Source organism: Nothoprocta perdicaria, unplaced genomic scaffold (genome assembly GCF_003342845.1).
Source record: "Nothoprocta perdicaria isolate Ctin4 unplaced genomic scaffold, notPer1 scaffold_9, whole genome shotgun sequence".
Classification (NCBI taxonomy): domain Eukaryota; kingdom Metazoa; phylum Chordata; class Aves; order Tinamiformes; family Tinamidae; genus Nothoprocta; species Nothoprocta perdicaria.
This window is the reverse complement of record NW_020456198.1, coordinates 9,507,875-9,521,446: the sequence shown is the minus strand read 5'-3', so window position 1 is coordinate 9,521,446 and position 13,572 is coordinate 9,507,875. Positions and strand designations below refer to the sequence as shown.

General features: G+C 41.5%; 1 protein-coding gene across 1 annotated transcript in view; it reads left to right on the top strand.

Moving 5' to 3' along the window:
- The window catches only part of FGD5 (FYVE, RhoGEF and PH domain containing 5), an 82,646-nt gene that overhangs the window by 21,082 nt on the left and 47,992 nt on the right, over positions 1 to 13,572 (top strand). The window contains exon 2 of the mRNA XM_026052513.1: positions 8,722 to 8,848. Coding sequence (XP_025908298.1) covers positions 8,722 to 8,848 — 127 coding nt within the window. The remainder of the gene's footprint in view (positions 1 to 8,721; positions 8,849 to 13,572) is intronic.

The following is a 13,572-nucleotide window of genomic DNA, read 5'->3' as shown; positions in this document are numbered from 1 at the left end:
CCTTACATGCCCACTAATGTGGGAATGGCAAAACTAGGACAATATATTGGACAATATATGCCATTCTTAATTGGGCTTTAGAAAACAAACAGCTGGCAGCTGAGCTGAGAAACACTGCAGCACTGGTAACTCAAGCTGCAGCAGTTTCCATGCAGCAGCTCACACCARCTTTGAACATATGGCTGCAGGCAAAACTAAAAGTCAGTTGCTCATCAGCTATGAAGTAGTGGCCTTGTCCAGTTTGATCAAGATTCCAAAGAAAAAGTAAACGAAATAGGAAGTGACTGAGACAACCCTAGTGATTTATTGTGTTCCAGGTTTATGCAGGGAGCAGATTTTGTACTTTAAAGCATTGAGACTTGATGGTAAGATAGGTAACTGTGGCTCTGGTAATGCCTGCAGCGCTCTCTGTTCAAAGTGAACTCCTCCCAAACATTTGGGAGAAACTTTTTTTCTCAAAATGGGACTCACTACGAAATCTGGCCTGCATCTCTGGCTACAATAATAATTAGGCATTTGGAGGCAGTTTCCCCTAGTCATTGATGTCAGTGGGTTTTACCATTTCTAGACCCATTTCTAGACCAGTATAAGGAATTGTATGCATTTTCTTACCAGGTACAGGTCAAAATATCTTCTACAGAAAGAAACCAACGTGCATTCCTTCTGAAGCTCTGCTTCACTGTGTAACTTAGAGATGTTAATGAGTTCTTGACCGTAATATGACATAACAATGACACTAACAATGACACCAACAGTGACACTGACCTTTGCAGAAGATACTTGATCATGAAGGTGCTGCACTGCAGTTTCAGAGTCAGTATGCCTTCCCAGCAAAGCTGTGGCCCTCACCGCTCAGTGTTTCAAGGCTGGGGCTGGAGGGAGGCAACAAGATCCTGTGGAAAGGGAAAAAAAAAACAAAACCAAAATTGGATACCTGAAAAAATATACACCCACTGACAAACAGGCTATATGTGTGCTAGTACAGGTCAGTAAAATTACACCATAGATTCAGGGTGTAATTAAGTGGTATAAGATTGGAGGACTTGGGACCTGTGCAAAGGCTGGTTTTCAGGTACCTGCAGGTCAATGTTTGCTCTCTCAGGCATCTACCTCAGCTCCTACCACTCAAACTGGACACGGTACTTCCAACATTTCTACTGGAATAGCAAGAATGATCAGCTCTGAAGTTCTTGAATCTAATGCGGTTATTTCTACTGGTCTACGGGGACTTTTCAAAGTATCTCTCTCAGCAAAGTGCATAGGGGACACGGAATATAGATATTAATTACTGGATGAAAGAGATGATGACCCAAACCTATTACTTAAATCCTAATGTAGAAAGGGGCATACCATAGTTTGTGCTAAACAAGTTGCAAGTACTGTAGTGAAGACAGATCTGGTGTAACATCATTTCTTAATAATTAAGCATTCCTAGCATCTGCGGATTTAACTACCTGATTCCTGAGTTTGTGAACATCATGAAGTGAAAGCCTTATCACAACCGCTACCCAATCACTTTGTGACTCTGTTATTCGATCAAGTTACATGTAATTAAAGTATGATGTTTTAACACAGCAAGATGCTTTTGCAACCTAAGGAAGGCTGTTTTAAGTCAAGACATCAAGTTGTTCTCCCAGCAGCTTTACCGAAGTACCTGAGAAACTGGATATGCAGATGAGCAGGCCAATGACAGCAGCTGCATTGAATGAGGGCTGTCCGGGTGTGCTTGACGAGGGGAGCTGGCAGCAGGGAGAATGGACTATACTGGTTATGTGGGCATGACTGGGAGCCAGGCTCCAGAAACTTATCGAGGTCTTGATAATTGCAACTCATCAGTGTCGCCATGTGTGAAGAATCATGCACTAATCAGAGGTTTCACTAATCACGAGAAAAGCTCAGAGCTCGCTCTCATACTTGGGAGTGCAGTTAGACACTCACTTCACCACAACTTGATAATAATGGACTCTAGTGGCTCACGAAGAGACTTTCCAGGAGACTGCAGCTGCCCTGAGAACCCATGTTCTGCAAGTTCCACAGCTGCCCCAAACGCCAGTGATATGCATACTGCCCCACTGTGATCAGACTGAGGAAGTGCTCCCTTATTCAACAGCACAGAAATCAAAACAAAGGAAATGAAGAGAAGAGCAGTATCTTCTCAGAGTGCCTAGGAATATACAAGCAGCATTTCATTCATTGCCACTACTTAGATGAAACATGCATGTAGACTGGGAAGAAATAATAAAGGGAGAGTAAATATTAATGACCTACAGCTTTGGATGTAGTATCTTCAGAGTTCCCATATTATGGTAACAGAATATGTAATTAACAGACATCAGAATACATTTGGATAAGAATGAAGAGAGATTCCTGAATATCTAAGATAGCTAAGATATCTAAGATTGCTGAGTATTACACTGGATTCAGCTTGAAAAGCTATGTGAGCTAAAGCTGTTTCAAGATCAGCTTCAGAGCACAGATGGAATAATCTGTCTGAAGTAGTTTCCGAATTTTCTGCACCTGAACATTAGGACAACATTAGCTACCTTTACACTGTAACAAGTGAAATCTCATAACTAACCACAAGAATACAGCTGAGAAGTTCTGTGCAATACCAGCTAAACACACCTACAGCAGTTAGGTATGTGCTGCCAGGCACTTAAAGGAATTGGAATTCAATGTGATTTTAGTGCCTAACTGCTTCAGATACTTTATATCTGCATTTTGTTATTACTAGTACAGAATTAGCATCAGCATCAGTCTTACATGTGCCTTTTTTTCTCTTACACTTTTCAAAAGCTGAACAAACTCTGGGAATCCTAACAGGATGTGTGTTGGGCTGACTGATGTTTTTCTAACAACTTAAATGGGCTTACATGATTTGTCTGAGAAAACACTGTTCAATTCAGTATGAGTCTGAACATAGCTTCCAGATATTTTCCTAGAATGACTTCATTGAGCTCTGAAGAGAACTGTCATGAGATAATATAATCTGACATTTCTGATTTCCATTCTTGGTTCATGAGTTCATTTGCACCCATCAAGTCACTCTTCTAGCCTGTAATAACATCTTACAGCTTCATAATCTTTCACTCAAGAGCATGTCAGAAACTCACAGGCATAGATTACACAATTCCTCAAACGAAGTTCCCTCCAGAGTAAATTAGCTGCTCTTTTAATTCAGTGTCTCTGCATACCCTTACAGAAAACTGGTGCTTGTCTCAGTTTGCCTGCATCTTTTAAGTTAGTGCTCTAATAAAATGTCATCGGGAACTAGTGAGTGCCAGCTCTGTGTTGTTTGTGCCCTGAACATGCATCCCGCAGAAAACACGCTGGCAATCGCTGTCCTGTCTGTCAGAGCTCACCAATTGTGTTATTCTGGGCTACAGTTTGCAGTTTAATTCTGTGAATCTGCTGGGCTTTACTGCAGCTTTCCAGTGCTGGTAACTGTTTGTTCACAGAAGGATTGTTCTTCCCAAAATCACAAAGTTTTGCAGATACTTAACACCAAGGAGGCCAGAGAATCAATGGAGAGTGAACTGCTATAGAAAAACTGCAGTGCATAAAGCTGACTGTGAATAGTTCCTTAGAATTAGAGATGTACTCTTATTATTATCAGCGATTACATCTCATTAATCTGAGTGACTTTCTTGTCTTGGTAAGGCAGCTAATGTTTCTATCCTCAAATACCCAGTCAGAAAGTTCTGACTCTAGTAGTGGCAGTTTCATCTGTATCATCAGCAAGCTACATAATCTGTTGGCAAGTATGTGTCCACATGATTTTCAAAAGATGCACAGCAGCTTTTTCTAAGATAAATGACTAAGAGGCAGAGTTTAAGTACTGTGGGTCCTACAGGGCACCTGCCCTAGGTTACAGTTACTCTCTATACTTTCCTTTTATAAAAACTTGCCTGCATCCTTACCAAGGGCAAATGAGAGACTCGTATCATCTTGTCTGAGTACCAACTCAGTGTTTCTCTATACAAACAAACCAGTGCGACGGGTCTGCAGGCCTCACAGAATCACTGAATCACAGAATATTTAAGGTTGGAAGGGACCTCTAGAGATCATCTAGTCCAACCTTCCTGCTCCAGTAGGCACACCTAGAGCATGTGGCACAGGGTGGCATCCAGGCGGGTTTTGAAGACCTCCAGAGTAGGAGACTYCACAACCTCCCTGGGCAGCCTGTTCCACTGCTCTGTCACCCTCACAGGAAAGAAGTTCCTCCTCACCTGGAGACGGAACTTCCTGTGCTCCAGCTCCTGTAAAAGAAGCCCATGGAATACTTAGGCAGCACTGCAAGACTTGCCTGCATACTAGCCCGTAATAGCGCCACTCATGATGATTACCACGGTATACTGAGACATCCTTGAGACAACAAATACATTGCAAATTTGGGGCTTAATAACACACTGGTGGAAAAAAAACTCAGGCGTGAATGTGGCTTCTTATCAATCAGGTAGAGACTAAAAGACGACTTGCTCATTTTCTGTGGATCCAGATTAGGAGGGTCACTTTATAACAAATCTCAGCACATCAGGAGGAAATTGCAGTAATAATTTCCTAATATATTGCCTTCTTTCTTTTGTCTGCAGTGGGGTCACTAGGACACAGGAGCTCTGGAACTCTTAAGAAAGGGCAATCCCCAAAGTCCTACAGCACACACGAACTCTTTGATTACATAGTTTGGGAAGCCAAATTAATGGAAGCATTTTCATGTGGGATGAAGGGGTGGGGAGGTGGAGAAGAGAAAGTTCAAGTAACGATATCCTGTTTTCACAGAAGATAGTTGGGTCTGGTTTGAGATTTGCCAGATCTCAGATTTTACTGAGATCTTTGCTCTGTTTCGTTGTAGTAACCAAATTTCAAGAGTTTTGAACAAAATCTTCTCATTCAGTTTCTTCCTCAGCAGGCCAGAACAATCTGGCAGCCCAGAAAGGCATTACTCTCTTCTATCCCACCACATCTGCTGAGACATCATGATGTGGAAGTGTTTAGTTTGTGAGAAACCAGTGTTAGCTACCAGGAAACCAAAGCTGCAACCCAAGTGCAGCCTTCAGGAGCCCATATGGCAGGAGTTGGTTCTCCCCTCTATCATATGAAATGGAAGAATAAAGGCTATATTAAACACCAGTCCTTTAAAATAGCAGAGTTTTGAAGAGACAGACTGTTGTCTTCCACTTCATGATAAACTTGTGTCTGAGACAGAAATGGTTCTGATAGTGAGCAGGGATATTAATGCAAATATATCTGTGACATAGGTCTCTTCCATAAACAACTGGCTGCTACACACATGTCTAAACTTTATCATGTTGAGAGACAAGGGTGTGGACTTAAGCACTGAAAACAAGTAAACTGAATATGTTGACAATTTAATGTTTGGTTTGGCATTATAAGGCTTAGGAATTTATTGACAAAATTGGGGCTGCAGATCAAGTGAACTTTGCATAGATCAGGAACTCATTTATCTTTGGAACAAAGAGATAAAAAGAGCTGTTCAGTATGCAGAGGTAAACCCTTTGATATAAAGTATTATAGATCTTAGATATGGATACTTCTACAGAAAGCTGATGAAAAGCTATTTTTAAAGCATCTCTGGATTTTTATATATTCTGGTCACTTCTGTCCTGGAATATCCTTGAGCTCCTGTCTGATCAGCCTCCTGTTATAATGGCAACTGAATTTTCTACTGCAAACTAGTGCTGAGACATGCCACCTTTAAAGGACAATTTATTTTACCACCTTGCCATGAAAAGCAGAATAATTATCACAGTCATCTCAATATCAATGTTCAGGGGTCAGCTTTTCCAGAAATAGAATAAGGCAAGAAATCATTTCACTAGGTAATTAGCACACTATGACTTCATATCATGGCAGCAGCATTCCTATCAAATATAACTTCAAGTGTGAAGTGAATGACTTATTATGTTATCTGTGCACATGTGAAAGAGAGTTCCATCAGAGCTCTTATATTTAGAAAAAAATATATATAACTTTGACAAAGGAACAGAACTTGGATTTCTGTGTATCACCAGTGTCAGGTAAATGAAATGTTTGTGTGCTTCTGTCTACTTGTGCAGTGTGCAGATAGCTCACATGAACTGCTGGTGAATTAAACAGGAAAAYGTATATCTAGATAGCCATAACATGAAATATGTGGGATCTGTAAAGATCCTAAAATACTTTGCCTTTCAGTACACTGCATTGCTGTGCACAGTATTTTTCTTGATTCATGGTTTCTTGCACGGAAGGAATCGACAAGACTAGAGAAAAACACTGCATTTTGCAGAAATCTTTCCTTACATCTTCAATCTTACACAGGATAAAATTCATTATTTCTATTCTTACAACAGCTAATGAGGCAAAGTAACTTGTAAGAGGCTCTAGTGGCAGGTCTGCATCTTCTGTCATATATACCATTTTCCCATGGTCCAGTTCCCTGTGAAAATGAAATAAGACTCTGAGCATGTACACAGGAGGATGGAGAACCTCAGCATAAGACAGGCTGTGCTCTGAACCGTTTCCCTGGGAGCTGAGGTACAGTTCTTAGTTTACTCAGCTATGTTTGCCCTTACAAGTGTTATCCCCATGAAGAGTATGGATGTTGATGGCAAATGACACAGTAAACAGAGCAGGGTGCACAAATGGGAAAAGCAATGTCCTGCAAAACAGGAGTCGCGCACAGTTTACTCATGACTCACGTCAAGGGGCTTTCAGCTAACAGTGCACTGATACTACACAAGACACCCACGCAGTGATTACATTTGCCATCACTTGCATGGCAGACACCACATACTACACTTCCACATGCAATAATATGTCCTGAGAATAAGGCAGTGTTCTCACCACCATGCAGAAGTAAAGCCTGGTGAATCAGTGGTAATGCATCTTCCCCTCCTTTCTTCTACTTGATCTCTGTATGTTTGGATCTATTAGTAAAGGGAAAGGGTTAGAGGGTGAAAATTAGGAGAGTTATTCCAAAGAAATAACTGCCTGAGAACAGACCTGAATGTGCATACTAGGTAGGAAGCTGGAGATCCAATGGAAAACTGTTTCTTAAAGCAAAGTAATTTTATCTAGAAATACCTAAAACACATACAAATGCAACTTTTAAAATGAGCAACCTATGATGCTTCATCATGAGACCTGCTGAGGTTGGCTTTAGAGCCACATATCTTTCAGAGTTATGGGAGCTGTACAAGTATCCAATAATAAAGTAATTAGCCTCAATAAAAGCATGGAAGTGAGAGGTAGAGCTGATCCAGACAGGCCCTTTTGTTGTTGTAGCTAGGCAGGGTTTCGGAAGTGCTGCCGCCCACACAGAAAAACTGTAGACACTAATAACAAATAAGGGAAGAACAATGGTGAGGAACAGCACGGCTGTGCAGCCCCTTGCCCAGCCACCGCAGGGACTGCTCCCTCTGTACAGGAAAGCAAGGGTAGCCACCACACCTGCATTGAGTTAAGAGCCCTCTCTGCAGCTTGGAAGCAGAAATCGAGGGAGCTTCCTATCCCGAAGGGAATGTGAGCCCTTCCTGAGGAAGGCAGGTCAGTGTAACAGAGTGAGCTCATCAGCCTAATGGCATAGTCTAACACATGCAGATGTCAGGCTTTATCTCGCAAAAAAATAGACTTGCCTGGCTAGTCAAATGAAGGAATATATTCCTAGAAATCTGTAACTATCACAGATCAGCTTTATATAAGCTCCCTGTATGATACTGTGTCTAAACAGAATCTAAGCTGAACCTTAAATGTAAAAGCAGAACAAAATCGTGCAGAAATAGATGCGTGTTATCACCTATGTATTTGGTCCACCTTTTACCAATGCTGGAAAATGGAATGTTGTATTCAAGTACTCAAAGATGTACCAAAATTGGTTGATAGTAAAGCTGGTACTAAAATTGGTTGATAAATTCAGTAACATTCAGTTCAGAATTTTTTGGAATGATTAAATTACAGGAAGCACAGCACATTTTAAGACTCCAAGACCCTGGAATAAGAGCCCTAGATCAAAGGACAAGCTGAATATAGCCTGTGCGCACCTGCACCAGAACAAAATTTGGAAGGCTGCTTCCACTCCAGCAGATGTGACGTTGGCATGATCCAGTGCCTGGATCTGCAGCTATGCAAAATCAGATCAGGCATCAGACATTTTTCTAACTCAGAGAGCAGCCGCCACCTTCAGAACCTACGTCCAGTCAAACCTTGTAGATGATGGAACTACCAGCACCTGGGAAGCCTCTAGCCTACATCACATATCAGATACACACAAGCTTTATCATCACATCAGTCCCTCTGGCCTTTTGGAAGTAAATGCAAATTTTCTAGAATCAAATCAAGAGTTCTGAGTTTCTAATGCTTTAGTTCATCCCATTGGATATTGAAATTATATTGTTCTCACCCTTCTGATTTTTGCCAGAAAACCTAGTTCCAATATTTAAGTCAGATGTTAGTGTGATTTTATTACATTCATTTTGACAGGTTATCTTGGGGAAGAACAAAAACTTCCCACTTCCTTCCTTCAAAGCCCCCTTTTTTCTTTTTTTTTTTGGTTACTGGTGAACTTGGCAGTAAAAGGAAGGGGGAAAAAGAAGTAAAATCTGCTTTGCAAGTCTAGCAACTTGCCTCAACTAGCTATCTCTGTGTTATGTGTGAATTTGTCACATGTAAGCAATAGCAAGTGTAAGGACATGGTGCTCATGAGCTGGTGTGTTCTCTCCGCAGTGCATACACTGAGCCCTACAAGGTGTGTCCAGTCTCTGCGATACCTGTGGAGGTCATGACTTCTGATGAAGAACAGAAGAGTTCAGAAGATGAGGAGACCAGCCAGGATGATGCCAGCCTCAACAAGGTAAAAGGGCTGAAAACTGGGAATGCCAATCTCTTACAAGGAAGAACAAACCATTTGCAGAACCTGGAGTCTCATCTCTCTATTTTGTGCATAGTGACCTTTTAGAAATGTCTGAGCCATCAGTCCTTGCACTAGTGGTACAATACAATCCAGTGCACTACTTACTATTTACGCCAGTAGCATACGGCAACACTTACGAGCTACAGTCCTCAGAAGAACAGAGGAGGCAACTCAGCCAACAGAATAGGCTCGATTTAAATATAAGGAAAAATGTCTCGCTCAAAAGAGGGATTTGTCCCTATCGTGAGATTTTTAAAACTGCACTGTAAAATTCACAAGTGCAGTATTGGGACCAGTTCCATACTGGCTGGGAGACAAAGCAAATGATGCAATAAATCTCTGCCATCTCAAGATTCCCTTATCATGGGAAAATATAGGCACATGAGGGTTCATTTACAGAAACCTGACAAATAAAACATCTCTTATGCAAATTATGCAAATATCAGGGATACACGACCACAGGTTAAGATCRTATAAGACCGTTTAAACCTTCGGTAAATGGTTCAGTTGTTAAAGAAATGGCACTGAGCAATTTTAAGTTGTGATGCCAGTGAAGAACTGGTCCAACTTGAGTCCAAATGGACAATACATGAAATTATTATACACTTGGAAACAAAGTCAAGGCTGCTAAAACCAACTTTATTGCTATTGTTTAGCTTTTTACTGAAGACACTAGGAAAACACATTCTTCTAAATGCCTCTCTTATTGCATCTCATGCCTCCTAATTGCTCTGTTGTGCTGGGGTAGCTGCACTGTGGAACTATGACAGTGGAAGGAAGCACTTACAGATCAAACACCTGTTTCCAAGTCTCACCAGAGGTTTCCCTTCCACTTAGAAGGCAAACACTATCCAAACCTCTGTATTCGCCTGCTACAGAACATGAGCACTGCCTGATCAAGCCAGACCTGCTTGTCTGATCAACCTTTGCTTCCCAAGTTAACTGTCGTCAAGAATCAAAGCACACAGGACCCCACCTCCACAAGGATCTAGCAAGCTGCCTTGAAACAGCCTCATGTGAATCTTGGCAAGCTGGCTGACGAATAAACTGTACATGGCTTTTTATCCTGTCAGAAAGCAGGCCAGAAGATTAAACTTAACCTGATCTGGCTGTAATTCTGGCTATAGGAGGATTAGCAACTCAACAGTCTACTGGACTTTAGCTACCAACTCTAAACAAAGGTTGGAGGATCAGCAGTCTCACCATTGGCCAGCCATTCGTTAGCAATCTAAGTTAGGATGCTATGTCTGATGCAGGATCAAGAACAGGTATGGGGATAAGAAGCAGCTCTGAAACTCTTTTGAGTTCCTTTTTCTTGTAGTCTCAGTAGGAGCTAAACATACTTCAGGTATCACCTGGGACAGACAACAGGGTCTCAAGGACCCTGTCGGACCCTGTGTCCTAGCTGTACCCAGGGTCTAATCTGCTACAGGAGGCACCTTATTTGGCACTCAGAGGCCAGGGCTTTTTCATCACTCTAAGAGCTCTAGCACCACAGCTGCACGTTGTAAGAAACAGTATCAGAAGACAGCCAGCAAAGAACCCATTTCCTAGGGAAAACAGTCAATACAGGGTTGAACAGTGAAGGACACCGTATTACAAATCTCCTTCTACCCATGCCAGCTACATGATAATAGTGATAAGTGCACCTTCCTACAGTCCCACACAGCCAATGTTGCAAAATCTCTGTAAAAAGTGAAGGCTGTGTTTCTCTGTAATTACCAGTGAATGCTATAAACGCCATTTGTCTACAATTCTTGCCCTAGAAAGCCCTGGTATCTTTTCAGAGTACTAACAGAGGACTCTGTTTCCTACCCCACAGCTCCTGCCTCCTTTTGTTGTCTTCTCATGCAAATCTTCTGCTGCCAAGTGAACATTAGCTGGTCTTTCAGAAAATGTCTCTACAATGCCTTAGCTTCTGAATCACCTCAATAATTTGAGGTGGTTATCACCTCACCACTAACCCAGTAACTTGAGGTGAATATTACATCATCCTCTTGTGGTTATTCTTCCTGTGCTAGCTTTAGTGTCAGCATTTTCAGTCAGGAGTGTTAACACCCCTCTTCTCTTCCATGTACTTTATAAGACTGGATCTTCTTCCCAGTTAATCCTCTTCCCCACTAACGTTCTACATCCTTATTTGTCATGAAACTGAAGAGACCTCAAGGACGAATCTGATTTATCACTGCACGAGACCTGTTATGACTGAAAGCAAGGTCCAGCAGTGAAGACAGTAACTTTTATGCTGGATCTAGAGAAGAACAATAAAAAAGTCTAATGAAGAATAGAAATTACTGCTTTGGAGAATATAAATTACTGCTTTTCTAGCAGAAATTACTGCTGGCAAAGCAGAAAGCTAGACACTACCTTTTAGGTTTGCTATGGGAACATCAAGCCTTTCAAGGGATTCACTGAGACAGTATCAACAACTCATCTTCCTTCCTACTGCAGCCACCAGATCAACAACTCTGGTTGTTAATCTAGAGTTAGTAAGTCTGCTGTTAAGCAAAACAGGATCTCCAGGAAGGACAAACATCTTCATGACAAACCACAGCAGGGAGATACAGTAGAAGCTCCACAGTGTTGTGCCAAAAACCTGCTGCTCAAGAAAGACATAGAGAGGAAGCACAGGATTTGGGCTGTGCATGGGAATGAGTAAGGGGCAGGACACCAGCCCTCAAATGAAGAGTTTGTTTTTCCAGCACCCTGCAGAAGACACAGACAGAGGGTCTGAACACTGTGAAACATGCTGCCTTAGGCCAGGCTTCAAGAGCTACTTCTATTATGCTTCTTAAACCACAGTATATATCACACACTTGTTAACAAGGTGTGGAATAGACAAAGCAACAGGCTTAAAAATACCCACAACAGTCAATGGAAGGCATTTATATGGAGATCCACAAGTTGCACCATAGTGATAAGGGGCTGAGCCTTCATTTAAAAGGTGCTTTTGGAAGTAGAAAACAGTAGCTGAGTAAACAGGGGAATGCTGGTAATACTGCAGCAGCATCAACTATTCTGAGAACTCTATTATAGTTAAGAATGACATATAGCAAACTCTACATTAAATCATCAGGCAAGGGAAGAATTAGAAATATTGTCTTAAACCTATCTATAAACACATCAGGGAGTTTGACTTGAATAAAGAATGGAATCTCAGAAAAAAAATAAGAAAAGAATGTGATTAATCTGGCTGGATAAATGTAAAAATTATAGGCTATTAAACACTCACGAAATAAAGTAAAACAAACCTAAGACTCACTGAAGTCATAGCTAGAACACAGATGATGCTTCTTTCATCCAGAAGACAGATCTGCCTGACAGTTAACTCTACAGGAAAAACAAAAGTAAACCCTCTGTATGCAAATACTGCCTAGTTTCATCCTAAAAAGCAAAAACAAACAAAAAGTTATATGACACTTTTACAGCCAATTTACAGAAATGTGGTATTTTCTCACTCTAGTGATAAATGAGAGGGTCCCCAGTGAGATGGATAGAGCATAACCAATGTAAAAGAGCATAAAAGAAGGCAAATTCAGAGTAAGCATACCTGAATTCTATGGCACCAAGAAACAAAGCATTTTGTCTAATCACTTAGGATTTGGAGGTTTATTACATCTAATCCTAGCCAGACTGGATGGGTGCTCATTAACATCATTTGGTGGTGTGTGCAGGGAGAGCGTCATAAAGAAGCAGTTCCTAATGCTGGGATTATGAAAAGGTAGTGCTGGAGGTGAGATGCTCTGCTGTTCTCCCATATATCAAAATAAAAGCTTGAGAAAAAGGGGACAGTAACCAAGCACAGCACACTGGCATGATGCACAGCATGCACAGAGCGAACACCAGGCTAAGCCGCAAAGTCTTACAAAGACAGCTACTGTGTCATGGCAACAGTTATTAAAACTGCCTTTGCCACTCCTTATCTATCCACTAGGTAGGCTTATTTTCCTGGCTACATAAATCATTCTGTTTTGCTAGCCTTTAACCTTCACATACTAAAACACACACATATATATGCACAACCACCGAACAAGCTGGGATTGAAAATGGCAGATTTGTGAGCCTTAAGGAAGGTGCCTAATTTAGATGCCTTTTGGGACCACCTTTGATTTATGTAATTACACAGACTCCTTAGGATGGCTGCAATCTAGCCATTCAAACAAGAGGATTGAGAAACCGGAAATAACAGGCTCCATTTCCTGCTCCCTCATTGATTCACAGAGCCAGCCAGGACAAGTGACTTGTTTGGTGCCAGTTTATTGCTGGCACCACTGACATCAGTGTGAACTGCTGTTTTCAAACAAATATTTTTCCCCTTCTGATAGCAACAGTAACGCTCATGGGCCAGGTGCTACCTAGCTACAACATATATGTGCTGAGCAGTGTGCAAAATAAGATGCTTTTATAGGAATAGACACTACGAGTTTATCTGTGTCCCCAGTGGCAGATCCAGAAATGGAGCCACTTCTGCTGTGCCCTGGACAGCTTTCTGAGCTTTCAAAATGCAAAAGATTATTCCTTGAGTACTGGAGATAAATAGCTTCCCCAGTGCCAATGCTTTAGTCCTAAAAGGTGGTGCTTTGATCTGCCTGTGCTTCTCTAGAGACAGGCAACCTTGCTCCACCTCCACAGCGGCAGCAAAAAAATCCCCATTTTTTTCTCAA